Source organism: Callorhinus ursinus, unplaced genomic scaffold (genome assembly GCF_003265705.2).
Source record: "Callorhinus ursinus isolate GAN/ISIS: 27379988/994484 unplaced genomic scaffold, GSC_fseal_2.0 scaffold82, whole genome shotgun sequence".
Taxonomy (NCBI): Eukaryota; Metazoa; Chordata; class Mammalia; order Carnivora; family Otariidae; genus Callorhinus; species Callorhinus ursinus.
Window position 1 is genome coordinate 3,285,414 of NW_027397144.1, and position 25,856 is coordinate 3,311,269.

At 57.9% G+C, this 25,856-nt stretch overlaps 2 protein-coding genes across 4 annotated transcripts; one reads left to right on the plus strand and one right to left on the minus strand.

Annotated features, from left to right (window-relative positions):
• The first annotated feature begins 106 nt into the window (after nt 1-106).
• Nucleotides 107-22,912, plus strand: PKN1 (protein kinase N1). Of its 3 annotated transcripts, none has more exons than XM_025863085.2 (22): nt 107-288; nt 4,816-5,119; nt 6,029-6,180; nt 7,327-7,462; nt 10,150-10,295; nt 10,597-10,810; nt 11,640-11,834; nt 14,091-14,200; nt 14,296-14,439; nt 16,191-16,266; nt 16,349-16,490; nt 16,581-16,674; nt 19,147-19,226; nt 19,302-19,377; nt 19,461-19,552; nt 20,692-20,868; nt 21,063-21,125; nt 21,247-21,323; nt 21,513-21,655; nt 21,938-22,045; nt 22,127-22,207; nt 22,640-22,912. In XM_025863085.2, exons 1-22 carry the CDS (start codon nt 268-270, stop codon nt 22,841-22,843), a joined length of 2,835 nt encoding a protein of 944 aa, XP_025718870.1. In that variant the 5' UTR covers nt 107-267; the 3' UTR covers nt 22,844-22,912. The 3 variants fall into 3 exon arrangements, with proteins under 3 accessions (XP_025718870.1, XP_025718871.1, XP_025718869.1); XM_025863086.2 differs by lacking the exon at nt 107-288 and adding an exon at nt 354-466; XM_025863084.2 differs by lacking the exon at nt 107-288 and adding an exon at nt 3,554-3,647.
• Nucleotides 22,913-23,635: 723 nt separating this feature from the next.
• PTGER1 (prostaglandin E receptor 1) lies at nt 23,636-25,452 on the minus strand. The gene is made up of 2 exons (XM_025863032.2): nt 24,496-25,452; nt 23,636-23,902 (listed from the first exon to the last, which is right to left on the minus strand). The coding sequence occupies exons 1-2, from the start codon at nt 25,435-25,437 to the stop codon at nt 23,636-23,638; spliced, it is 1,209 nt and encodes a 402-aa protein (XP_025718817.1). The 5' UTR covers nt 25,438-25,452.
• Between the last annotated feature and the right edge of the window lie 404 nt (nt 25,453-25,856).

Below are 25,856 nucleotides of genomic sequence, written 5' to 3' on the forward strand. Positions count from 1 at the left end.
GCCGCGCCCCCTCGGCCCCGCCCCCTCCCCCGGAGCCGACCTCGGTGGTCACGTGACCGGGCCCGGCGGCCGCTGGGGCCGGAGGGCGCGGCGCGCGGACGCGGCGGCCTGGCCAGGCGGGGCCCGAGCGGAGCAGGCCGGAGCGGGCCGCGCGCTGGCGGGGGCTTGCGCCGCGCCCGCCCCTTCCCCGCCCCGTGCGGGGCGCACGCGCGCTCCTCTTGCCGCCCCTCCCTCCGCGCGGGGACCCCTGGCGGGCGGCGCGAGGACATGGCCAGCGACGCTGTGCAGGTAGGCGCACCTGCGTCCGCAGCCGCCCGGCGGCCGGCCAGCGCCGGGGACCCCCGGCCGCGCGTTGCCGGGGCCCCCGGGGCCCGGGCGGCCAAGGTGGGGGCCTCCCGAGCGCCCGGCGCCCCCTCCTTGGGCCGACACCGTGGAGCCAGCACGGTCCACTTTTCGGCAGGTGGAGGTACGCACCGAGGGGGAGCGGGGAGGTCCCGAAGGCCCCCGCCGCACCCCCAAGCTCCGCCCCTTCCCGAGAATTAGAGGGGGTGCGGCGGAGGCTCTACTCGAGCGTCTGTGGCTGGCCGTGTGTCCCGGTGCCCGTCGCCCCCGCCCCCCACCGCGGCCCCCCCCCCCCCCCCCCCCCCGCCCCCCGCGTTCGGTTCCTGGCAAGCGCCACTCCACCTGGGGCAGGTGCCTGGCGCAGTGGCTTGGAGGGGAGGAGGCCGCTTGGTCCCTGCCCCTCCCCGGCACAACAAAGCTCTGGCGGTCCCCCCCACCCCTCCCCGCCTTCAGACTGAGCTTTATGATGGTCCCGACGCCACCCAGATTGGCACCTGTTGGCGGAAGTGCCCGAGTCACTTCATAAGGTTGAGGAATGGGGGACCCACACGGCCACCCTCAGGGCTACCAGGTGGAACCTTATCCCAGACGGGGGATTCTCTTGTACCTGGAACCCTACCTGGGCATGGGTGGCAGGGCTGGGTCACCCCCTACACACACGCAAACACACACAGCCTGGCACCAGCCTGCCACCAGCCAGGTTCTCCATGTACCACCTTGTGAACATCACAGCCTGGGACTCACCTTCCACATCTATGACAAGCAAGGCCAGGGTGACTTCTGAGCTTTGGTTCAGAATCGAGGCACATCGTGTGCCTCTGGTGCCCTCATTAATGCCTCAAAATCCCTCCGTTGTCCTGTGGTTGCTGTGTAACTGGGTTTTCGTCTCCTTCTGCACCTGCCCCCATCCCCTCTGTGTCTCCCCCATGCTCCCCTGTCCCCCACCCCAGTCCTGCTGATGGCCTGTCAGCCTTGCCGTGGAGCTGGGCGTATCTGGTGTTGCCGATCACATAAGGTCAGACCTTGGGGCTGGGGTGGGCCGGGGTTTCTGCCTCTACCCCCAGCCCTGGGAGGGCTCTATAGGAATCCTCCGGCGCATGCATGCACTTGGCATGTGTGAAACATGACCCGGGTGGAGGCTGTGATTCCTGGAATGAGGCTGGACCTGTGCTGTGGTCCCCCCTCCCATCCCTTCCCCACTCTCTTTCCCCCTCCTGGTCATCCCTTTCTTGTGCCTGCTTGGGCCTGCCACCCTGTCCCTCTGTCTGTCCCGACGTATGGCTGTCTGTTCTGTGTCCGGCAAACGGATGTCCTGTCCAGATTCCAGAAACGCCCAAAGCATTGAAATCTCCGGACGTGAGGGTCTAGGTCCCTGGCTGCTCTGGGAAGGGGCGGGGGGGATTCTGGGAGGTGGACCCTCTGGACCTGGGTCTCGTGTGCCATGGTGGGAAGTGGGGGAGGAGGGATTCTCTAAGGCTGGGCCAGGCTCCTGATCATGGGTTTGCCTTGCTGGCCCACGGGTGACCCCTGCCCTCTGGGTAGGAGTGAGTCACCCAAGGGAAGAGAACCCAGGAGGCTGGGCCTCCCTCCTTTCCTCCCTGCTCTGGGTATTCTCAGGCCTCAGCTTCTATTCCTCTCTGCCTGGACTTTCCCTATTTGAGCTGGCTGGATCCTGGCTGTACCCTGCTCTGCCTGCTAGGGATGGAATGGGGCTGGGTGGTGGGCGGGGACTGGTCACCAGCTGGTAGTATTAGGTGAACTTGGGTTTAAATTCCAGCTCTGTCACTTTCTCACTGTGTGTCCTGGACCCAGAGCCTTTGCCTCTCTGAGCCGTGGTTCTGCCACCAGAAAAATGGGCGCATTCATCAATGAGGGTGTTCATCATCCAAAGGGAGAGATGTAGATGGGCCTGTGCTCTGCAGGTGGGGCTGCTAGGAAATCCTTACTGGTGGTCATGGTCAGCAGCCCAGGGTGTGATTCTGTGTCCTTTAATGCACGGTTCCTCAGTCTCAGCGCTGTTGATGTTTGGGGCTGAATCATTCTTTGAGGTGGGGGCTGTCCTGTGTACCAGAGAATGTTGAGCAGGCTCCCTGGTCTCGACCCAATAGATGCCAGGAGCACACCCTCCCTACCCCCACTTGTGACAACCAGAAATGTTTCTGGATGTTGCCCAGTGCCCCTGGAGGTGTGTGTGGGGATAACCCCCCCCAACTGCAGCTGTCACCTCTCTCAGCCTGTTTCCTTGCCTGGAAAGTGGGGGAGAATAGTGGCAGTGGCTCAGGATTCATGTGATGGGTTGGGACACTCTTGGCCTGCACTAAACCTCGCCGGGGGCAGCTGCCCTCCGGGGTGGCTGGGAGCCAACAACGACTTTCCTGTCTGTGAAACAGGTTCTCCTGAGTGGGGATTCTCACTTAGTGCCAGGCCTGACACTTAGCTGGTGATCAGATTGTGGGTACTCCCCTTTTAAATCCCAGCCCTTCCTCCTGCTGGCTGGGGGGCCTCGGGGTAAACTATGTCACCACTCCAGGCCTCAGTTTCCTTGTCTTGAAAATGGGGTGATAACAGCACCCACCTTGTGGACTTGCATTAGGTGACCTAGGCGGGGCTCATAATAACTGCTCTTATTATTAATAGTCATACTTGGCCTTTACTGGGCCGCTGTCTTGTGGGCACCCTCACCCCAGCCCTCCGGCATTGTCTCCTCACGATGTGGGCCTCGGGGAGGTGCCCCTGGCCTGGGTGGGCCCTAGCTGTGGTCACAGTAGTGGGTAGACCAGACTGAGAGGAAGCCGGAAGTTGGGACGGCCTGCATCTGCAGGCAGGGGGCCGGCCCATATGAGCACTCATTGGCCGGCATGTGCATATCAGTGTACATGGGGTCGGCACAGGGGCGTGCACACATTTGCCTGCCTGTTTTGTGCACATGCCTGTGGGTAAACGAGAGGGTGTATACACCCAGGTCAGCCCCCGGAGCCTGTATATGCTCAAGGGAGCCTGGTCTCCATATCTACACTAGTGAGGTGTGTGCACACCTTAGCAACCTCCTAGGACATAGAGCGAGGGCTGTCCCTGGTTGCCTCCTGAGAAGCAGGCTTAGTCCTGGAGGGGGCACTGAGGGAGAAGGTCCCCTAGATGCCCCAGAGCCCCGGAGCTGGCCCCACGCAGGGGCTCCTGGGAGCTAGCAGGAAAGAGGAAGTGGCGGTCAAGAGGCCCTGCAGGGCTGAGGTTCAGGAAGAGGGCGGGGCCCTCAGCCGGGACCCAGGATGGCGGAGGCCAATCCCCCTTTGGACCAGGAGCTGGAGGTGGGGGCTGGGGTTGGGGTGGTGGGGGCAAGGAGGACCCCAGTGACACAGGCTGGAGGCCCTCCCCTCTGTACCTCTTGATTTTGGACCAAGGGGAGGAGATGGGTTTGGGAGTTTTCTGTTTTGAAAATGAAATTATGTGGGTTTTTTGAGGCTCCCAGATCGGGGGAATAGAGAAAGAAGGAGACAGGGCTCTGCTCTTTAAGATCCAGTTGTAGAGGATGAGTGGAGGGGAGATAGAGCTTGTCCCAGGACCTCCTACTTTGAGGGTACAGCAGGAGAGAGATGGGGTCTGTTCTCAGGACGTAGTTTGGGGGTATAGCAGAGGGAAGATGAGGCCTGTCCTTGGCACCTCCCAGTTTGAGGGCACAACAGAGAGGAAAAGGGCCTGCTGTCTGGATCTCAAGCCCATTGTTTTTTTTGGGGGGGGGCAGCAGACGCCTATCCTGATACTTCCTTGTTTGAGGAGCTGTGGGGGCGGGGGGGGGGGGAATGGAGCCTGCCCTCGGGACCTGGTTTTATTTTTTATTTTTTTAAAGATTTTATTTATTTATTTGACAGAGAGAGAGAGAGAGGGAACACAAGCTAGGGGGAGTGGGAGAGGGAGAAGCAGGCCTCCCCATGGAGCAGGGAGCCCGATGCGGGGCTCGATCCCAGGACCCTGGGATCATGACCTGAGCCGAAGGCAGACGCTTAACCGACTGAGCCACCCAGGCGCCCCGGGACCTGGTTTTAGGGACAGTAGAGGGGAATTGGGTCCTATACTTGGGACCTCCTAGTTGAGGGGGACAACAGAAGGGAGAGGGGTATGCTCTCAGGACCTTGTTTTGGGGGGGCAATGGGAGATAGGGCCTGAACTTGGGGACCTCCAAGGGCCTGTCCTCCAGAATCCTACTGTATAAGGAATAGATGAAGGGTGACAAGACTGTATTTATGGGGTCCCCTAGTCTGAGGGGACAGGGAAGGGAAAAGGCCCTGCCCTTGGGACCTCACAGTTTAGGGGAATGAGGAAGCAGGGACAGGACCTTGTCTCACCCCCATCCCCCAGTCTTGGGAGTCAGAGTAGGTCTCGGAAGCCCCCAGGCCAGGAAGAGGCCAGACCAAGCTGGCTGAGCGTGGTCCGCACCCTGGACTCCCAGCCCCACTGACCATGCTCCATCTCCTACAGAGCGAGCCACGCAGCTGGTCCCTGCTGGAGCAGCTGGGCCTGGCAGGTGCGGACCTGGCGGCTCCTGGGGTGCAGCAGCAGCTGGAGCTGGAGCGGGAGCGGCTGCGGCGGGAGATCCGCAAGGAGCTGAAGCTGAAGGAGGGTGCCGAGAACCTACGGCGGGCCACCACCGACCTGGGCCGCAGTCTCGGCCCCGTGGAGGTGCTGCTGCGCGGCTCCTCCCGCCGGCTTGACCTGCTGCACCAGCAGCTGCAGGAGCTGCATGCTCACGTGGTGCTACCTGACCCCGCGGCTGCTGCCCAAGGTGAGCTGGGGCTTCTCCGGGGCTTCCACTGCCAGGGGCTCACCCACACTCTCCCAGAGCAAGGCTAGCCCTGTCTCCGCGGATCCCCAGGGAGACACACCAGGTCCTGACAGCCTCCAGCCTCGACATACAACCAGAAAAAAACAATGAAGCTGACACCCAGAGAAAGGTCTGCACAGTGACACCCCGCCCCAGACAACACCCAAGGACCCACACGGTGTCACATGAGTATCTAAAGACTCACACAGTTGTACTGACATCCAGACGGCACCCAAAGATTCTTTTAAAAATTTCTTTAATTTTTATTTATTTAAAAAATTCTTAATTGTGGTAAAAAATAATGCGTAACCTCAAATTGATCATTTTTAAGTGTACAGTGGTGTTCAGTAGGTTCACATTGTCACACAAGACATTACAGAACTTTTCATCTTGCGACTGATGACCCCTCCACATCACGTCAGCAGCGAGAGACCCTGACACACAGTCGACACCAGCACCCAGACAACACCCAAGGACCTGGATGCTATCGTGTGAATACCCAGAGACTTCCGTACTGCCACCCAGCACCCAGAGAAACATGTGCGTGTGCGCACACACACCCCCCCCCCCACACCTGCCTGACCGGTACAGACGCACATTACCTTCTATACGCAGTCACACCAACACCAAGGACTCACGTATACCTGGATGCTTGCCCACACTCATGCTGCTCCTGTCCCAGGGCTCAGGCTATCCCTGGGAGGGCTGGAGTGGGGGGACCTTCTGCGCCCTGGCCCTCATTTCCTCCTTCCTTGGCCTTGGGGGCAGAACCCAGGCTGGGCAGAGGATGGATGCTCTCAGCTGGGCAAAGCCTCTTAGGCAGACGGAGGTGAGGGCCGTTGTGACTCTGTCCCACCCGCCCCTCTTTAGATGCCCCCCAGTCCCCTGGTGCAGGTAGCCAGGCCTGCTCGGCCACCAACCTGAGCCGTGTGGCCGGCCTGGAGAAGCAGCTGGCCATCGAGCTGAAGGTGAAGCAGGGGGCAGAAAACATGATCCAGACATACAGCAACGGCAGCACCAAGGTAGGGGCAGCGTGCACACCGGGGAGCAGATGGCGGGCTGCAGGGTGGGAACCGGGGTGCCACCTACATCCACCTGACCCTTGGGAAGCTGGGGCCCTCTGGGCTGGGGACAGAGGGACTGATGGGTGACTCGGAGGCAGGACTGGGGTGTGGGCAGCTTGTGGGAGCGTATGAGAAACAGGATGGCTGTGTGTGGTGTTAGACACCAAGCAGAGGCTGTTCCCCCCTCACTCAGTTACCCCAGAGACTTGAGGGATGTCAACAGTCAGGGCAGCTTTCAGATTCTGCTGGTGGCCTCTCTCTCTGACACATATACACATAGTCAGGTCAACACTTAGATGCACACATGCTATCATCCTAACATCCAGAGAAACACCCATGGTCCTGGGAACATCTAGAGATGCAGAGTCGTATCAACACTTCGGCAACATGCATGCGCTGTCATACCATCCAGAGATGGCGTCAGTGTGACAGCGCTTAGAGACACGTGGAGGATAAGCACCCTGGCCACCTCCAGACACAGAGACACGCACCATCGTATAACACCCAGGACACATGGCACAGGCCAGCAGTACACCTGGACACACACACACACACAGACTGTGAGATTCACACCCAGAGACTGGAGTTGGCACACAGACACCCCCACACCCCAGTCCCGGTGTCCCTTGGCGCCACTGACTGCAGCTGTCGCACACACCCACCCCGTCCCCCTCGGACTCACCCATGTGGCTGCAGCCAGCAGGGAGCCCTCACCCACACGTATGCCACACGTATGCCAGCTGACAAACACGTGCGTCCTGACGCCGGGCACGGCTGGGAGCCCTGCACACAGGTCAGCTCCTTCAACCCTCAGCCCAGTGGCGGTCGGTGCGGTTCGTACTCCCGTTGCTGCAGAGGAGGGCACAGGCCCGGGGCAGGGGGTGGGGGGCTTGCTTGGAGGTACCTGGGTGTTAGGTGGCAGGGATTCCAGTGCCGTGGGCCGCCTCTCCCCTCGACACCCAGGAATGCATGGATATTCCTGTGGTCACACCCGCACATCCTACTCTGTGACACTGTCAGCACCGCCTGCGCAGTGCGGCCAGAGGGCCAGTGGTCAGACCCCGGGTCCCTAGCCTTCCCCTCACAGCCCGTCCCCACCTCCAGGACCGGAAGCTGCTGCTGACGGCCCAGCAGATGCTGCAGGACAGTAAGACCAAGATCGACATCATCCGCATGCAGCTCCGCCGCGCCCTGCAGGCTGGACAGCTGGAGAGCCAGGCAGCCCCGGACGAGGCCCAAGGTGAGCCCCTCGCGCCCAGACAGGCTAGGCTGCACCCCGCCGTGCAGAGCGCAGCCCCCAGCCCCGTAAGCAGATGCTTCCTGAGGCAGGGAGGGGGCTGCTGTGACACGCAGGTTGACCGCACCCACTCCCGACCAGCTCTGGGCCCGTTGCCCGTTTTTTTTTTTTTGTTTTGTTTTTTTTTTTTAAGATTTTTTAAATTTATTTGACACAGAGAGAGAGAGTACAGACAGGGGAAGCAGCAGAGGGAGAGGGAGAAGCAGGCTCCCCAGTGAGCAGGGAGCCCAACTCGGGGCTTGATCCTGGGACTCCAGGATCATGACCTGAGCTGAAGGCAGATGCTTAACCAACTGAGCCACCCAGGCGCCCCCCCGTTGCCCGTTTTGTCCCGTGGAAGGTTTGCACTAGGTCGGGTACTGGCAAACCACAGCCCAGGGCCCAAAGCTGCCACTGCCTTTTTACTTGTGTAAATAAAGGTTTACTGACACACAGCCACGTCCATTCCTTGCCTAGCTCCTAAGGCTGCTTTTACACACGACAGCAGTGCGAGCAGGGGCCGCGGAGCCCGGGTGGTCCACTGAGCTGAAAATACCCACTCCCTGGCTCTTTAGGAAAAGACATTGCAGACCCCTCTGGACCTGGACCAGGTGGCCGCCTTGCCATGTTGGCCCCGGTTGTGTAGAACTGTGGGTGTCCACGGTGTGTGTCTGTTCCCGTGGGTGTGTCTGCATGCGAGTGCCTGGGGGCGTCTCAAGCTAATTGTCTGCCTGAATTGGTGACAGGATTTGAGGTGTTTTGTGCAAGGTTGACAGCAGCTGTGCTCCTCGTGTGTGCGGATAGTAATGTGACACTGACCAGTGTCTGGCGAGAGCCCTCTTCTGGGCGCATGGACGGCTGCGTTCTCTCTCGCTGTGGGAGTCCTCCTGTGCTGGAGGGGTGGAGGAGCTCTCCGGGGGCCTCCCTAACAAGGGCCCTGCTCCCATTCACGAGGGCTCCATCCTCAGGACCTGATCTCTTCCCGAAGGCCCCACCTCCTGACACCTAACACCGTCACATTAGGGGTTGAGTCTCAATACATGAATTTTGGAACAAAAACATTCAGCCTATAGTAGTGGGGTCTGTGACCCAGATGACAGTGTGTGTGTGTGTCTTTGGGGTAGGGGAGGCATCGGTGTGATGGACTGACATTCCCCTGCACTGGGAATACCAACATGATGGGCTTCTCAGTGACCGTATATGATGGCGTGATCATGTCGCTGTGCTTCTGGGTGACAGCGTAAGCTTGACTCCTGGTGTGACTTTGTCTCCATAAGAGTCTTGGTGACTATCTGGGCACGTGGGACAGCAGGCCTGGGGGCGAGACTGTGACTGTGTTTGTAAGACGATGTGCCTCCGGATATCAGGGTTCCCGTGACGCTGTGCCTCTGCTGTTGGTGCCTTGGTGAGTGTCACACACCCATGAGTGACAGTGTGGCTCTCTCTGACGGAGTGCCAGGGTCCGAGTCGGGGTCAACATCCAGGACAGGGAGACTGTCCTTGGAACCTACAGCCATGGATAGTGTGGCCACGGCCTTGTGCCTCTGGTACCAGTGTGTCCTCATGCCTACCCTATGCCATTGGGTGACCGTGGTCATCCTATGTTGGGCCACGGCTGTGTCCCTGGGTCTTTGTACTGGGACCTAGCCAGTCTGTTCCCCTGCATCACTGGGTCTCTGAGCCCGTGGGTATTGGTGATGCTGCCCTGCCTGTGTGACAGTGTGATGGCATTTCTTTGCCTGTCCCTGTGCCTTATCCATGTGCCAGTGTGATCATGATTCTCCCGGCACTGGAGTTAGAGGCCCAGGAGTTTTGCCACCGCGTAAACGTGTCCCATAAGGATGTCTGTGTCCTGTGATCACGTCTCTCTGCCCTGTGACAGTGTCCCTGTGTGGCGGCGTGACTGTATCTTGTGAGAGTGTGTGTTCCTCCGCCTGTGGGGGACAGCGCGCTACCCTAGTGGCAAAGTGACGCTGTTACCCTGTGAGTGACAGTGTGATGATCTTTGTGTGATGGTGCCCTTGTTCTCCCAACTGCTTTATATTTCACCTGTGGACGGCCACATTCACTCACCGGGGCTCCGCCTGCAAGAAACGGGGTTATTTCCAATCTTTTGCTCTGAGAAAGAAGGCTGCAGTGAATACCCATGTGCATGTGTCAAGTGCAGAGGTGTTTCTGGGGGATAGAGTTCCCGACCTGGGACGGCCGAATCGAAGGGCAGTTGCGTTTGTGATTTTGATAGATCTGGCCAAACTGCCTGCATGTGTCCCTGTGCCTGTGTGACTGTCTCCTTCTGGCTGTCCAGATGGCCATAGTGTCCCTGTGACAGTCCCTGGGGATGAAATGGGACCCTGTCAACATGTCTATCCTTTGAGCCTCTGTTGATAGTATACCTGGGTGTATGACTGGCCCTGTGTGACAGCTCAGCTCTGTCCCTGGGATGGACCCTGTGGGTGTTTGGAAAAAGAGTGATTGCGTCTGGGTGGAAGTGTGACTGACCGTGACCCCTCGCTTGGGAAAAACGTGACGCAGCTTGGTGGTGGTCTGTCTGTTGCCGGTGCCTGTTCCTGCGCATTGGTGCATGTCTGGGGCTGGGGTGGTTGGACCTGGGTGCTAGGCTGGCCTCACTACCTGGCGCCCCCCGCCCACAGGGAGTCCAGACCTGGGGGCCGTGGAGCTGCGCATTGAGGAGCTGAGGCACCACTTCCGAGTGGAGCACGCCGTGGCGGAGGGTGCCAAGAATGTGCTTCGCCTGCTCAGCGCAGCCAAGGCCCCCGACCGCAAGGCGGTCAGCGAGGTGAGGGGTGGGGCTTCAGCGAGGCGAGGGGTGGGGCTTCGGTGAGGGGTGGGACTTTGGCGGGGGCGGGGCCCCAGCACAGCGGGGGCAATCGGCAGGAGGGCCTTGAGGGGTGAGGCTTCAGCAGGGGGCGGGACCTCAGTGGGGTGGGACCTCGTCCAGGGGTGGTGGGGCATCAGCCAGGGGCGGGGCCTAGTTTTCCGGGGAGCCCAGGAATGGGACCCAGAAGGTTTGAGGGCTTGGGCCAGGTAAGACTTAGCCAGGCCCCACCCCCAGCCCCACTCTGTCCCTCCCATTACAGGCCCAGGAGAAGTTAACAGAGTCCAACCAGAAGCTGGGGCTGCTGCGGGAGGCGCTGGAGCGGCGGCTCGGGGAGCTGCCCGCAGACCATCCGAAGGGGCGGCTGCTACGCGAGGAGCTTGCTGCGGCCTCGTCTGCAGCCTTCAGTGCTCGTCTGGCTGGGCCCTTCCCCCCCACTCAGTATAGCACCCTGTGCAAGCCCGCGCCTCTCACAGGTGGGTCCCCACCTCCCCCACCCAGACCCCACCTCCGCAGCTCTGTACTCTCGACCTCTCCCCCAAGTCCGGAGACCCCTAACCTAGATCTCTGCTCTCCCTACCCCTGGACTCCCATCCTACTGTGGCTCCATCCTCCATTCACCCCAGCCCTGTAGCCCTGGGCCCCATCTCCCTAGGCCAGACAGCCCCATGCACTCTGGACTTCTGGCCCCAGCTTGCCCTCTGATACTGGACTCTTGCCCCATGCCCGCCATGTCCCCATCACTACCTCTCCCTACCTGGCCGTTTTTTCTTCCAGCCATAGCCCCCCCAGCCCAGTCCCACAACCCCTCACTCTCAGAACCCTCACCTTGAACCATTGTCTGCCCCCCACCCCGAAGCCAGCCAGGTCCTCCCTCCTTAGACCCCCCTCAGCCACTACTTCTCCTTTAGACCAGCCTTAACGTAGATCCCTACCCCCATCTCAAACCTCAGGTCAGCTCCCTGAATCCTACCCTGGACACCCTAGTCCAACCCGACTCCCCATTGCCTTGATCATCGACCTAAGCCTTAAACCTATCTTGTCACTAAATCCCAAGCATTCAGAGCCCCTCCCCAGCCTGGCACGCCCCAGCCTCGCCCCTCCCCCTTGCCCCATATTTCTCACTTCTGGGCACAGCCATCCCAGTATCAGATCCTGATTTAATCTGATACCAGTATCAATCCACCCTGATTGTCCCTCACCAACTCCCACCTGTATGCTGGCCGCTTCTGGACATGCCCACTTCCCCTCCCTTTGGCCTGGCCCAGCTGTGGGCCCCCCCCCCTGAGCCTGCCCCTCCCTCAGGAACCCTGGAGGTACGTGTGGTAGGCTGCAAGGACCTTCCAGAGACCATCCCCTGGAACCCCTCACCCTTGGTGGGGGTGCCTGGGACCCCCGACAGCCGTACCACCTTCCTGAGCCGCCCAGCCCGGGGCCTTTACAGCCGAAGTGGGAGCCTCAGTGGCCGGAGCAGCCTCAAAGTGGAAGCCGAGAACACCAGTAAGTGGGCGTTGAGGCCTGGAGGGATGAGATGCCGTGGGGATCCTGGGATGTCACACACTCGTAACGCTTTAAAAAACTAGTATATTATAGTCAGTAGGATGGATTCTGTTAAAAAACAAACAAACAAACAAAGTGTTAGGGAGGATGTGGAGAAATTAGAACCCTCTGCAGTGCTGTTGGGAAGGTAAAGTGGTTCAGCGGCTGTGAAAAACGTTATGGCAGATCCTCAAAAAATTAAACAGGGAATTACCCTATGATCAGCGATCCCACTTCTGAGTATATACCCACAAGAGTTGAAAGCAGGGACTCAAGTTGATATCTGGACACTCATGTCCTTGGCAGCCTTATTCACAATGGCCAAAATGTGGCAGCAACACGAGTGTCCGTTGACGGACGAATGGATAAACAAAATGTGATATGTGTGCGCAGGGGGGTAGTTGGTAGTCAGCCTTCAAAAGGAAGGGCTTTCTGACCCAGGCTACCACACGGATGAACCTGAGGACATTATGTGGAGTGACATAAGCCAGTCACAAAAAGACAAGTGCTGTATGATTCCACTTCTAGGAGGTACCTAGAGTAGTCCAGTTCATAGAGATGAAAGAAGGGGGAGGGGGGAAGGGGAGGCGAGAATGGAGAATTGTTGTTTAATGGGGACAGAGTTTCAGTTGAGGAAGGTGAAAAGTTCTGGAGATGGATGGTGGTGTAATTGTACAAAGTGTGAATTGTACACTTAGAAGTGATTATAATGGTAAATTTTATGTTATGTGAATTTTACCACCATTTTAAAAACCTAATACATACAAAAAAGTACGTGGAAAGAATAACAATGGGGCAAACACCCATGTTACCACCACCCACGTCAAGAAATAGAACTCTCTGGAAACCCCCTTGCCCCTCCTCCCCATTGTAGTCCCTTCCTCTGTCCAGAGGTAGCTACTGCCCCAATGTATGGTTATCATTTCCCTGCTTTTCTTTGTAGTTTTAGCATCTTTGTACATCTCAAAACAACATAATTTAATCTTGCCTGGTGTTTGGACTTTATATACGTGGAATCATATAGAATGTATTGCATGGTAATGGCTTCTTCCATTTAACACTGTTTGGGAGACTTATCCGTGTCATTTCATGAAGCTGTAGTTCATTCGTTCATTTTAACTCCTGTCTAATAGCCCATTGTCTTAGACTGAGCCATATCAAATTGTTGGGGCTTTTTATTTTATTTTATTTTTTATTTTTTATAAGATTTTATTTATTTATTTATTTATTTATTTAAAGATTTTATTTGTTTATTTGACAGAGAGAGAGAGATAGCGAGAGCAGGAACACAAGCAGGGGGAGTGGGAGAGGGAGAAGCAGGCCTCCCGCCGAGCAGGGAGCCCGATGCAGGGCTCGATCCCAGGACCCCGGGATCATGACCTGAGCCGAAGGCAGACGCCTAACGACTGAGCCACCCAGGCGCCCCTTATTTATTTATTTGACAGAGAGAGAGAGACAGCGAGAGAGGGAACACAAGCAGGGGGAGTGGGAGAGGGAGAAGCAGGCTTCCTGTGGAGCAGGGAACCTGATGCGGGCTCGATCCCAGGACCCTGGGATCATGCCCTGAGCCAAAGGCAGCCGCTTAATGACTGAGCCACCCAGGCGCCCTGTTGGGGCTTTTTAAAGTAAAATATAGTAATAGTTGAATATCAGTTAATAAGACTATATTATAGTTTATATATCAATTCTCCTATTAATAGATATTTCTAGTTTGGGGCCATATATATCTCTCAGTGTTTACCTTTTTTTAAAAGATTTTATTTATTTATTTGAGAGGGAGAGAGAGCACAAGAGGGGCTAGGGTCAGAGGGAGAAGCAGACTCCCCGCTGAGGAGGGAGCCCGACGCGGGACTCGATCTCAGGATTCCAGGATCATGACCTGAGCCGAAGGCATTCGCTTAACCAACTGAGCCACCCAGGCACCCTCCCAATGTATACCTGCATGCATTTTTCCAGGGTAAATTCTTAGGAGTATATTGCTGGAAGTTGCATATAAAGTAAAAGTGAATTTGGATCTCTACCTCACACCATACACAGAAATCCACTGGAAGTTGGTTAAACACCTTGAGGTGAAAGGCAGAACCATAAAGATTTGTCAGGGTAGCATGGCAGAATTTACATTCTGGAAAGAGGTAAAGGATTTCTTTACTAAGACATGAGCTGTGCTCCCCCCCACTCCAAACATTTTCTGACACCCTTCCCCTCCCCTCATTCCAGGCGAAGTTAGCACTGTGCTCAAGCTGGATAACACAGTGGTGGGGCAGACATCCTGGAAGCCGTGTGGCCCCAATGCCTGGGACCAGAGCTTCACCCTGGAGCTGGAAAGGGTGAGCTAGGTGGGGGGATGGCAGAGCCTGGAGGAGGAAGAGGGGTTCTGGACCTCTGGCACCCCCAAATGATGGCCCACTTCCGCTCCATCAAGGCTCGGGAACTGGAGTTGGCCGTGTTCTGGCGGGACCAACGGGGCCTGTGTGCCCTCAAATTCCTGAAGTTGGAGGATTTCTTGGACAACGAGAGGCATGAGGTGCAGCTGGACATGGAACCCCAGGGCTGCCTGGTGGCCGAGGTACAACCCCGACCCCTGACCCTGTGAAAACACTTCTTGTGTCTCCTGCTCCCGGTTTTCTAGAAGGGGAAGATGTGCTTTGGATTGGTCTCTGAACCTTGATAGAAAAATACATGTAATTAGTTATGTCAGTGACACCACTTAAGCTGGGATTGGTTTTGTTCTGAGGGAAGAAATTAAAAAAAAAAAATTGCAAAATTTTGCCAAGCCAAAAAAGAAAAGAAAAACCTGGTGACATGTCAAGAAGATTGTTACCAGAGCCACAGTCCAGTAGAGAGAAATTCCTTCTGCAGTGGTGTCAGGGTTAAGGTCTAAATCGGGGTGTCCCACCCTTGGCACTATGGACAGGTGCGCCCTAGTGGGCTGGATCATTCTCAGTTGCCCTGTGGGGTTTTGAGCAGCATCCCTGGTTTGCACCCACAGGAAACCAGCACCACCCTTCCCCCAAGTTGTGACAATCAAAAATGTCTCCAGACATCGCCACTGTCCCCTGGTTGAGAATCCACAATCTAAATGACATTCCTACCTGACCCCTTGTGGTGTGAGTCAAGCCCTGTCCTATGTGCTTTGCCGGCATTAACTTGTTAATCCTCACAATGACCCACTTCGACCCAATTCAGGAGGGATCATCATTAGTCATATCTGACAGAGGAGGAAACAGAGGCAGGGTAGGAAAGCCACTGGCTCCCCTCATTCAGCCAAAATTGTCTTAAAAAATTCTTTAAATGTGCCCCTAAAATATACGTGTGCCCTGTTACATATCCATGTCTCCCTCTGGGAATTCTGACGGGATCTCATAACCAAGGACCCCTGAAGGAAAAGAGCAGGGGAAGGGCTGACTTCAGTGGCAGGGCAGTGAAATTGTTCTTCCGTTTGGAAGACCGGCCAAAACCAAGCAGGAAAGGTGGTGGGGGTGGGGGTGAATTCTGAAGCAGTCCTGCTCACCTTCAAGGTTCACTTATAGCATTCTGTTTGGTTTTTCCGCCTCCCCCAAGTGCCAGCCAATAGAACTTTCTAGAATTCTGTTGTGGATGAACCTACAAGAGTTGCATTCTGTTGTAGGTGGAAATGTTCTATATGTGCACTGTCCAACATATTAGAGGCCAGCCACGTGAAGCCTGGCTAGGGTGACCTGGGAACTAAAGTTTTAATGTTATTTACATTTTACTGAATTTGAATAGACTTGTGTGGCTAGTGGCAACGATATCAGACACACATAAAGTCACACAGTTCTGTGATTTAACACCTTCTAGAAGATGCTTCGGAGTTGGGAGAATTCAGCTAGACCAGTGGCTTCCCCACATCAGCTGGAGGGCTTGTTGAAACACAGACTTCGGGGTGCCACCCTTGTGTTTCTGACTCAGTGGGTCCAGGTGCATTTCTGGCAAGTCCCCAGGTGATGCTGCTGGTCTGGGACCACTCGGGGAATCAAGGCACTAGATGTTGTAGGACCTTGCTGGAGTTGCATGTACATCTTGTTGGGTCAGACCCCCCTCTCCACTCCTGGAGGAGGGCTTGGTTGCCTGCCTCTTGCCTTTCTAAGATGGCACTTCGGGAGGTGGCCCTACCAGGCAATGGATTGGTTTTATAACCCCTCACTATGTTCCAACTTCTTAATATGCTGTGTTTGGATGTGGTGCCACAGTGATTGGAACCCCCAAGACATAAGGGTGTGCATGCCTATGCTCCTAAGGGCTTCCCCACCACCTAGAGGTGGGAGTGGGTTCTCACCCATGGGCCCCTCTCCCCAGGTTACCTTCCGCAACCCTGTCATCGAGAGGATACCCCGGCTCCGAAGGCAGAAGAAAATTTTCTCCAAGCAACAAGGTGAGGGGGTGGGCAAAGTGGGGCAGAGGCCAGAGGGTCCCAGGGGCATCATGAAGGGTGACCCTGTCCCCGTCTTCCCCAGGGAAAGCATTCCAGCGTGCGAGGCAGATGAACATTGATGTTGCCACCTGGGTGCGGCTGCTTCGAAGACTCATCCCCAACGCCACGGGCACAGGCACCTTCAGCCCTGGAGCTTCTCCGGGACCTGAGGCCCGGTCCACAGGGTAAGGAGGGAGGTCCGTGGGGTCTAGGCTGTCCATGGTTGCTTGCCAGGGTGCTGGGTCCCAGACACACCCTCCTCCCTCGTTCTCCAGTGATATATCTGTGGAGAAGCTGAACCTCGGGGCTGACTTGGATAGCTTGCCCCAGAAGAGTCCTCTGGGTCCTCCTTCCAGCCCATCGATCCTGGTGAGTGTCCCACTCCTTCCCCGCCGAGGCCTGGCTGGGGCAGCATCAAAGATTTCCCCTCCAGGCCTCTCTCCCAGCTCGAGGCCCAGAGGCCACCGGGAGCTTCCCTGGGTCACGCATCTCTGCTAGAGGCGGGGTCCCACTCTCTATCCTGAATAAAAACATGAGCTCAGGAGCCAGGCCACCTGGGTCCATGTCCCTGCTCTGCCAGTTCTTAGCTGTGCGACCCAGGGCAAGCTGCTCTCCCTTGCTGTGCTCTGGGCACTGGGCCGTAAAACAGGCATGTTTAAAACTCACTTCAAGGATAGAAGTCAGGATGGTGGTTTTCTCTGGCTGGGCGGTTATGGATAGGAGGGAGATACAAGGGAGCCTGTCGGGGTCGTGGTGTTGTGTATCTTCATCTAGGTCAGAGATCAGCATGTGCGCCTTTTCCATAAAGGGGCACGGAGTCAATATTTTCGGCTTTGTGGGCCAGAGAGTCTCAGTCACAACGACTCAACACTGCCATTGTAGAAAGCAGCCGTAGACGATGCGTACAGACGCCAGTGGGCATGGCTGTGTTCCGGTAAAGCTTTACTGATGGACACTGAAGTTTGAATGTCATATCGCTTTCACAGATCACAAAATATCACTCTCCTTTTGATTTTCCCCCAACCCTTTAAAAATGTAAAAGCTATTCTCAGCTCACAGACTGTACAAAACCTGGTTTACCCACCCCCTGCCCTATGCGACGCGTACCCAAGAGGACACGTTTGTAAGAGCTCGCCCCTTGGCCCAGCTCACCGAGTGCATTTGATAACCTCATTTTTAAAAAAATGAAAATAATAGTCTATGCTTCTGTATTATATTTATAATAATAATAATAATATAATAAGCTACATCCTCAGATGAGTTGGGCAAAACAAAATCCAAAAGTTTAATACCACCAAATGCTGGGCAGGACGCAGGGAAACAGGCAGTCAGCGGAAGGCGTGCACATTGTTCCATCTCCTTGGGAGGGCATAGCTGGCTGAGCTAAAAATGGGCATTTTTTTTATTTTTTTATTGTTATGTTAATCACCATATATTACATCATTAGTTTTTGGTGCAGTGTTCCATGATTCATTGTTTGTTCATAACACCCAGTGCTCCATGCAGAACATGCCCTCCTCAATACCCATCACCAGGCTAACCCATCCCCCCACCCCCCTACCCTCTAGAACCCTCAGTTTGTTTTTCAGAGTCCACCATCTCTCATGGTTCGTCTCCCCCTCTGACATACTCCCCTTTTCTTCCTCTCCTGTTATCTTCTTCTTTTCCTTTTTTCTTAAAATATGTTGCGTTGTTTGTTTCAGAAGTACAGAGCTGTGATTCAACAGTCTTGCACAATTCACAGCGCTCACCGTAGCACATACCCTCCCCAATGTCTATCACCCAGCCACCCCATCCCTCCCACCCCCAACCACTCCAGTAACACTCAGTTTGTTTCCTGAGATTAAGAATTCCTCATATCAGTGAGGTCATGTGATACATGAAAAATGGGCATTGTCTTGACCCAGGAGTTCCAACCCTGGACACTCACACATGTGCACCTCCAGGCAGTTCGCCGCAGCGGCTTTGTGTAGGCGAAAGTGGACAGGTCAGGGCCCATCTGTGGGAGAGCCAGTGCTAAATAAATGGCAAAGTGGGATAGTGCATGTCTGTGACAAGTGAGGCTGGCCTCCCAGGGCTGGCACAGAGCGATTTCCAAGACAGGTTGTCCAGTAGAAGCAAGATGAGGATATTGTCAGTAGTGGGTGCAAGGAAAATGGAGCCTCTACCGTCACTTTCGCTTGTGTGGGTATAGAATATATCTAGAAAGGTACTCAGGAAATCATTAACGGTGGCTGGTTCTAGGGAGGGTGGCTGGGGCACGAGAGGCCCGTGTGTCCCACCAGACACCTATTTGGACTGATTGCCATTTTAGAACCGTGTCTGTAGTGGAGGATGATGAACCAGTTGTCCTATGTCCCCATTTGCAATAGTAATTTTGACTCCTCAGAATTACAAGCACATATGTGGTATGAAGCGTTAAGTAGCTCTGAGGGCAAATACCCATAAAGGAAATATGGAGGTGAATGATAAAATGTATTTACAGCATGGAAAAAAAAAAAAAGCAAAACGGGACAGGGAGTATGTGTGTGTACGGTCGGTGGTGGTGGGGGGTTTCCTGCTAGTTATTTACTGTGATGGTCAGCTGACCACCCGTGAAGGTGACATCCGCACGCATGCCGAAGGGGGTAGGGGAGGAGCCATGCCAATGTCGGGAAAAGAGAATGCCTGGGCTCCTGGGCTGGAGTCATGCCTGGTGTGTTCAGGGCACAGTGAGGGGCACAGTGTGGCTGTGAGCAAGAGGGCGCAGAGTGGGAGGAGAAGTGAGGTCAGAGAGGTGACGGGAGCCTGGGTGGCTGTTGTGGTTATGGGGTGCCTCTGACTTCCCTTTCTCTGCTGCAGAGTTCCCCGATCCAGGAAACGGCTACCACCCCGGAGCTGCCTTCAGAGACCCAGGAGACCCCAGGCCCCGCCCTGTGCAGGTGACACCCCTCCCCCGCTCACCACCCCTCCCCCCACCTGCTGTCCTTGTGCCCATCAGTGCCCTCTCTCCACAGCCCTCTGAGGAAGTCACCTCTGACCCTCGAGGATTTCAAATTCCTGGCAGTGCTGGGCCGGGGTCACTTTGGGAAGGTGAGGCCAGGGGGCAAGGAGTTGGGGGAACAGGGAGTCCCCGGGCTGGCCACGAAGGCCATCGTTGCCCACTGTGGTTCCAGGTGCTGCTCTCCGAATTCCGGCCCAACGGGGAGCTGTTCGCCATCAAGGCTTTGAAGAAAGGCGACATTGTGGCCCGAGACGAGGTTGAAAGGTGGGGACCCAGCCCAGGCCCTCTGAGAACCTCAGTCTTTTGTTCTGGGAAATGGGAGATAGGGCGGTCCCCTCTCTGGAGCTGCTGTGACAGTGATTCATAATAGTCACTGGCACTTATTAAGCTAGTACTTAAGATAATAACTTGGAAAGCACCCACTATGCGCTTCATGTTCAGTAACTCATTTGTTCTCCACGACAGCCATATGAGGTAAATATCGTTATTGTTCCCATTCTGCTGATGACACAGAAAGGTTGAGCAAGTTGACCAGAGTCACAAAGCCAGTAAGCAGCAGGTCAGGGATTCAAACCTAGGGACTCAGGCTCTGAAGCCTGTACCTTTAATGGCACCATTGCCCTGCCTCTGCTTTGGGTCAGGGCTGGGCCGTGGGTTCAAATCCCACCCCTGCCACAAATGTGCTTAGAGACCTTGGGGAAGTCACTTTGCCCTTCTGATCCTTGTCCTCACCGTCTGTAAAAGGGGAGTAATAATGCCTTTCTTGCAGGGTTGTCAGGTGGATTAAGTGAGAGGATGCATCTAGAGCATTCTACAGTACCTGGCCCCCTGTAAAAAGGCCCAGCAGAGGCACCGAGATTGTCCCTAATCTTCCTGACATCCTTTTGTCAATCAGGAACCCAACTCAGATAGGCTTAAGCAAAAGAGGAATTTATGACGTCTCTCAGTTGGCTGTCCTCTTTGTGGGCTTTGCTTGCAGTTCTCTCATGGGGGCAGAGATAACCCCCTACACAGCAGTGTAAGGCTCATCCACTAGTTTTAGCCCTTCTTCTTAATAATTCCAGCAGAAACCCTGAGATTGAGCCCCACTACCTTGGCTTGCCCATTCCCAAACCAGTTCCTGGCCAGGAAAATGGGTGCTCCAATTAGCCCACCCTGGCTGGTCCCTAAAGGGATATTGGGGGGCTGTTACTAGGATGACAGTTGGCTTCTGGGTACCTGTTTAGCAGACAAAGCTACTGGGGTTCAGAAATATTAAGCAACTTGCCCAAGGTTGCCCACCCACTCGAGGTCCTCAGCAAACAGCTGATGATCAAGGACTTCTTGGGAGTGTGGGAGTTGAGGGTGGGGGTGGGGGTGGGGGGCTGCTGTGATCTCTGACCCCCGCCCCCTACCCTGCCCAGCCTGATGTGTGAGAAGCGGATCTTGGCAGCAGTGACCAGAGCAGGACACCCCTTCCTGGTGAACCTGTTCGGCTGTTTCCAGACGCCAGAGCACGTGTGCTTCGTGATGGAGTACTCGGCGGGTGGGGATCTCATGCTGCACATCCACAGTGACGTGTTCTCGGAGCCGCGCGCCGTGTGAGCTCCCCCGCCCGCGCCTCAACCCCCAACAGGCGGTGGCAGCCCCCTTCGGCCCCCGTTTCTCCCTCCCCCCAAGCCTCCTGGAGTTTTGTGGGGGACTGGGGAGCTTTCGAGGATGTGGGAGCCAGGCTTCCGTGGCCTGCCTTCCTTGCTGGGAGGCCTGGCTCCATCACACCAGTTTCTCTCTGCAGCTTTTATTCAGCCTGTGTGGTGCTGGGGTTGCAGTTTCTCCACGAACACAAGATCGTCTACAGGTATGTGCCCTTGGGTGTATGTGCTCCTGTATGCACGCGCTGCCCACTGGGGGCCCTCAGGCTTCAGGCAGGGCCCAGACCCCCCCCTCATCCCTCTTTACATCCCCCCAACCCATCACAGGGACCTGAAGTTGGACAATTTGCTCCTGGACACCGAGGGCTATGTCAAGATCGCAGACTTTGGCCTCTGCAAGGAGGGTGAGGGGCGGGGCTGGGATTTGAAGGGCTGGCCTCTGGGGATTAGACAGAGTGGGGGAGGGAATGGAGTCCCCAGCCCTACCTGGGTTACCCCCGACCCTGACCCTGGGATGGGGCTGGCTGTCTGGGCCACCCCATGCTGGGCTGGGAGCCCCCCCCCATAACCTCACATGGCCCTACTGCCCCCAGGGATGGGCTTTGGGGACCGGACCAGCACATTCTGTGGGACCCCGGAGTTCCTGGCCCCCGAGGTGCTGACAGACACATCTTACACGCGGGCCGTGGACTGGTGGGGGCTGGGCGTGCTGCTCTATGAGATGCTGGTTGGCGAGGTGAGGCCCCAGACTGCTCTTACCCTGCCTGACCCTGGGATCATGCTGGAAACTGCTTGTGCCTAGGGGTGGGATCAGACGGTGCCTCCATGTGCTGTGTGATGGGGACAGCTGGCTTTGCCTCCCTAGCCTCAATGTTCGCATCTGTAAAATGGGGTACTTACCTTCCCACATCAGCCAGCACCCAGGTGAAGGTGTGCTGGGAGCAGAGGGCTCAGGTGGGGCTGGGAGGGGAGTGGCCAGAGGAGGGGCCTCCTTCATCCTGGCTCTCCCTGTCCCCAGTCCCCATTCCCAGGGGACGACGAGGAGGAGGTGTTTGACAGCATAGTCAATGACGAGGTTCGCTACCCACGGTTCCTGTCAGCTGAAGCCATTGGCATCATGCGCAGGGTGAGGAGCACCCCCTGCTTGGGTCTGGGGAGGGGCTCTGGGGCCAGGAAGGGCAAGACTGACACCTCTCCCCCCCCCCAGCTGCTGCGAAGGAATCCAGAGCGGAGGTTGGGATCCAGCGAGAGGGATGCAGAGGATGTGAAAAAGCAGCCCTTCTATAGGGTGAGGTCACCCCAAGTGCATGGCCAACTCCCCACCAGAGACCTGGTCATCCCCCCCGACCCCCAGGGCCTATGCATTTCTCCCCTACCAAGATCTAGTCACTTCCCCTCCAACATTATCATCTCTATTCCCTCCCCGCTCCTTCACACCCACTGACCCTCCTACCCCCACATCTACTCCAGGCTGGTCTGGTGGGCCCACTGCCATGCGTATGAACCCAGGCTCCCTCTCCCCCACCCCAGGGCTCCCCATACTCACACTGTCATCCTTCCTGGGCCCCCAGTCCCCCACTTGACCCCTCTGTGTTGTGACTCCTACGCTAATCGCCACAGATGCAGGGCTGGACGGGTCACACGGGGTTGGCCCCTCCCGCAGTCTGCACCGCCCCCCATGCTGACCCCTTCCCCTCTCTCCCCCTTCTCCCCTACTTAGACACTGGGCTGGGACACTCTGCTGGCCCGGCGCTTGCCACCTCCCTTCGTGCCCACGCTGTCAGGCCGCACTGATGTCAGCAACTTCGACGAGGAGTTCACAGGGGAGGCCCCCACGCTGAGCCCGCCCCGCGACGCGCGGCCCCTCACGGCCACAGAGCAGGCAGCCTTCCAGGACTTCGACTTCGTGGCCGCGGGCTGCTAGCCCTCTCCCCTGCCCCTGCCCTGACCAGGCTCTCAGTAGTTTTTAAGAAGGCCTTTGCGGTTTGCCCCATCCATGCATCCTGCGGCTCCTCTTGTGTGCAGTGATGGTGATATGGGGGGGTGGGGGTGGGGTTGTGTACTTGGAAGTGGGGAGAGTTGGTGGGGGCAGATCCAGTGGGTGGCCGGGGGCATAAGGAGTGACGGGGAGATGCCCTGGGTTCTAGTATGGGGGTCACTTGATGAGGGTTAAGGGAAGGTGGGGACTCCGGGCTCTTACTAGGGTGGGGAGCGTGGGCGGGCTGAGATGGGACAGGGCTGGGAGTTGTGTTTAGGGACACGAGTTTTGAGGCCCTGCTGGGGTGTGGTTTGGGGGTAGGGCCTGGGGGATGTGTTGGAGGAGCTCAGGGCCACAATGAGAGAATTGTTGCTAGGGTCAGCCCTGGCAGGCGGTAGGAACAAAAAGCGCCTCGGATTCTGGCTCAGCTGCTCTGCTCTCGACACCACTCGGGAGCTGGGGCTGGGGCTGGGGCCGTGGCATTCTGCGCATGCTCCAGCGGCTCCAGCTCCGTGTCTGGCCTCCCCGCGCCTCTGCGTGGAAGGTCCCAGAACTGCACACCCCGTAGGCTCAGGCGGCACCGTTATCGCCCCCGCGCGGCCACAGGCGTGCTGCAGCCCCGACCCCACACATGCCCTGCGCAGGTCCGCAAAATGGCTTTATTCCCTGAAGGCTCGGCGCTGCGGTCCTGGGCCCGGCCCGGGTGGTCTGACTTAGCCGCTGGGACTCCTGGCTCGCCTACAGGTGGCTGAGGCTACTGTGCCTGGAGCTGCGCAGCGAGCTGGCCTCCCAGGCGCTCCTGGTTAGGCGCAGCCCCGCAGGGCTGCCCTTGGCGTCGGCCCTCGGGGGCAGGAGGGGAAGCAGTTGGCGCAGCACCGCCTGGCGCAGCAGGATGTACACCCAGGGGTCCAGGATCTGGTTCCATGAAGCGAGGCGCACAGCCAAAAACAGCGGCCGCTGCAGGGAGCTGGAGCCCCAGCCCCCGACGGCCAGCACCACTAACACCTGCGGGAGAAGCCGGTGTGAGCGGTGGGGCGGGTGTAAAGAGAAGGGGACTGGCCAAGGGTGGGGCTGGGATGGATGCGAGCGTGCCCGGAAGGCAAGGGAGCTGTGAGGAGGAGCAGAGGCTCGGGGCGGGGCGGGGCGGGGGGGGGGAGGACGAACGGGACAGAAGTCTTCGTCAGAAGAACTACGGAAGGAGGGGCGAAGAAGGCGGGGCAGAAGCAAAGGCCTTCCGTGAGTGGGGGCTCCAGCAACAAAGGAGAGAAGTCCCAGGTATCCTGAAGGACTGGGGACCAAAGGGAAGAAGAGAAACGGGGCGGGGTGGTGGTGGAAGGGGCTAGGGAATGAAGCATCCGGGCCTAGAGGAGTGGGGCTGGGGGGAAGGTTGCCTGGGGAGCGTGAACTACAAAGACCCCAGGTAGGAGTAAGAGAAGGGGACGGGGTTGGAGGGGATGGGATGTCAGAGGGAGAGGCCAAAGGGCTGTCTCTCCTGACTGGGGGGGCTTCGAGGGGGTGGGGCCCCGGCTGGGGAAGGGAGGGAGCCAGGTATCTCACGGGGGGAGGGGCCTGGCCCGAGGGGCGTGTGCGCCCCTCACCAGCAGCGGGCTCCAGCAGATGCACGACACCACCATGATGCCCACGAGCTGGCCCACCATCTCCACATCGTGAGCGCGGGCTCTGCGCGCTGAGCCACGGCCCGGGGAGCCGCCGGGGACCGAAGCGACGGACGAGGAGGACGAAGCTGAGGCCGAGCGGGGCGCGCGCGCCCCCCAGCGACGGCGGCCGTCGGGGCCGCTCGCCGAAGGACGCCGTCGGGAGCGGCGGCGCCAGCGGGCGCGCAGCAAGGCCAGGCCGCTGAGCGTGTTGCAGACGAGCGCGGCGAGCAGCGCGGCCAGACCGAGGCCGGCGAAGAGGCCGGCGAGCAGCGCCTGGCGCCAGCCGCCCGCCGGGCCCAGGCCGATGAAGCACCACGTGCCCGGGTACTGCAGCTCGTAGCGGCCCACGCGCGCCAGCGGCAGCAGCGCCACCGCCAAAGGCACGGCGGCCAGCGCGGCCAGCGCCAGGCGCGCGCGGGCCGTCGAGACGCGTGCCGCGTGCAGCAGCGGCCGCGTGACGCCCACGCAGCGCTCCACGGCCATGCCGCAGCCCAGCAGCAGCGGGCACAGGCCGAAGAAGACCATGCAGCCGCCCAGGAAGTGGCAGGCGCCGCCGGCCGGCGGGCGGCCCGCCGCGTACAGGCGCAGCACCAGCGCCCCCGGGATGACGTGGCCCGCCAGGTCAGTGGCCAGAAGGCTGGCGACGAACAGCAGGAAGGTGGCGGCCGAGCGGCGGCGCCGCAGGCGGCCCGCGGCCTGCGCCAGCAGCGCCAGCGCCAGCACGTTGGACACGGAGCCCAGGGTCATGGAGAAGATGGGCAGCGCCGGCGATGCGGCCGCCCGGCCGGGAGGCGGCCCGGCCGACGCGTTGGGAGCCCCGGGCTCCGCGCACGTGGTCGCCTCGCCCGCCAGGCTCAGGTTGAGGGGCCCGCAGAGACTCATGTCAGGTGCTGGGGTTGGGGCTGGGGAGAGGAGAGGAGGGCTCCGTGAGGCCGGCCAGGAGCACACTGCCCACTCTCCCCATGGGACTAGCAGGCAGCCTCACCTCGGATCATCAGGCCCCGTTGGATGCCATGGCATTCTAATGTCGCCCCTGCCCACGGCAACTCCAAATGACCCCTTCCCAACCCCTTTCTCCTCCTCTGCCTCATCAGCCCATCAGCTCCTGCTCCGGGCCTCATTCTTGCCCTCACCACCTTCTCTGTCCACCTTGGTTCCCCCGGGCTCCGGCCTTCCGTGTCTGTCCCCACCTCTGGGCGTCACGGATCTACCTCTGACACCCACCTCTCATTATTGCAGCACAGCGAATTTCTCGCCCCTGGCTCCATCTGACACCCCCTGACCCATTTCTGATCCGCAGG

Excerpts from the sequence above, each read along its gene's own strand:
- PKN1 (XM_025863084.2), top strand. The coding sequence starts at position 3,609 with ATGGCGGAGGCCAATCCCCCTTTGGACCAGGAGCTGGAG. Across the intron at positions 16,267-16,348 it reads AATTTTCTCCAAGCAACAAG|GGAAAGCATTCCAGCGTGCG; the intron begins GTGAGGGGGTGG and ends CGTCTTCCCCAG. Across the intron at positions 16,491-16,580 it reads CCTGAGGCCCGGTCCACAGG|TGATATATCTGTGGAGAAGC; the intron begins GTAAGGAGGGAG and ends CTCGTTCTCCAG.
- PTGER1 (XM_025863032.2), bottom strand. The coding sequence starts at position 25,437 with ATGAGTCTCTGCGGGCCCCTCAACCTGAGCCTGGCGGGCGAGGCGACC. Across the intron at positions 23,903-24,495 it reads TCTGCTGGAGCCCGCTGCTG|GTGTTAGTGGTGCTGGCCGT; the intron begins GTGAGGGGCGCA and ends CTTCTCCCGCAG.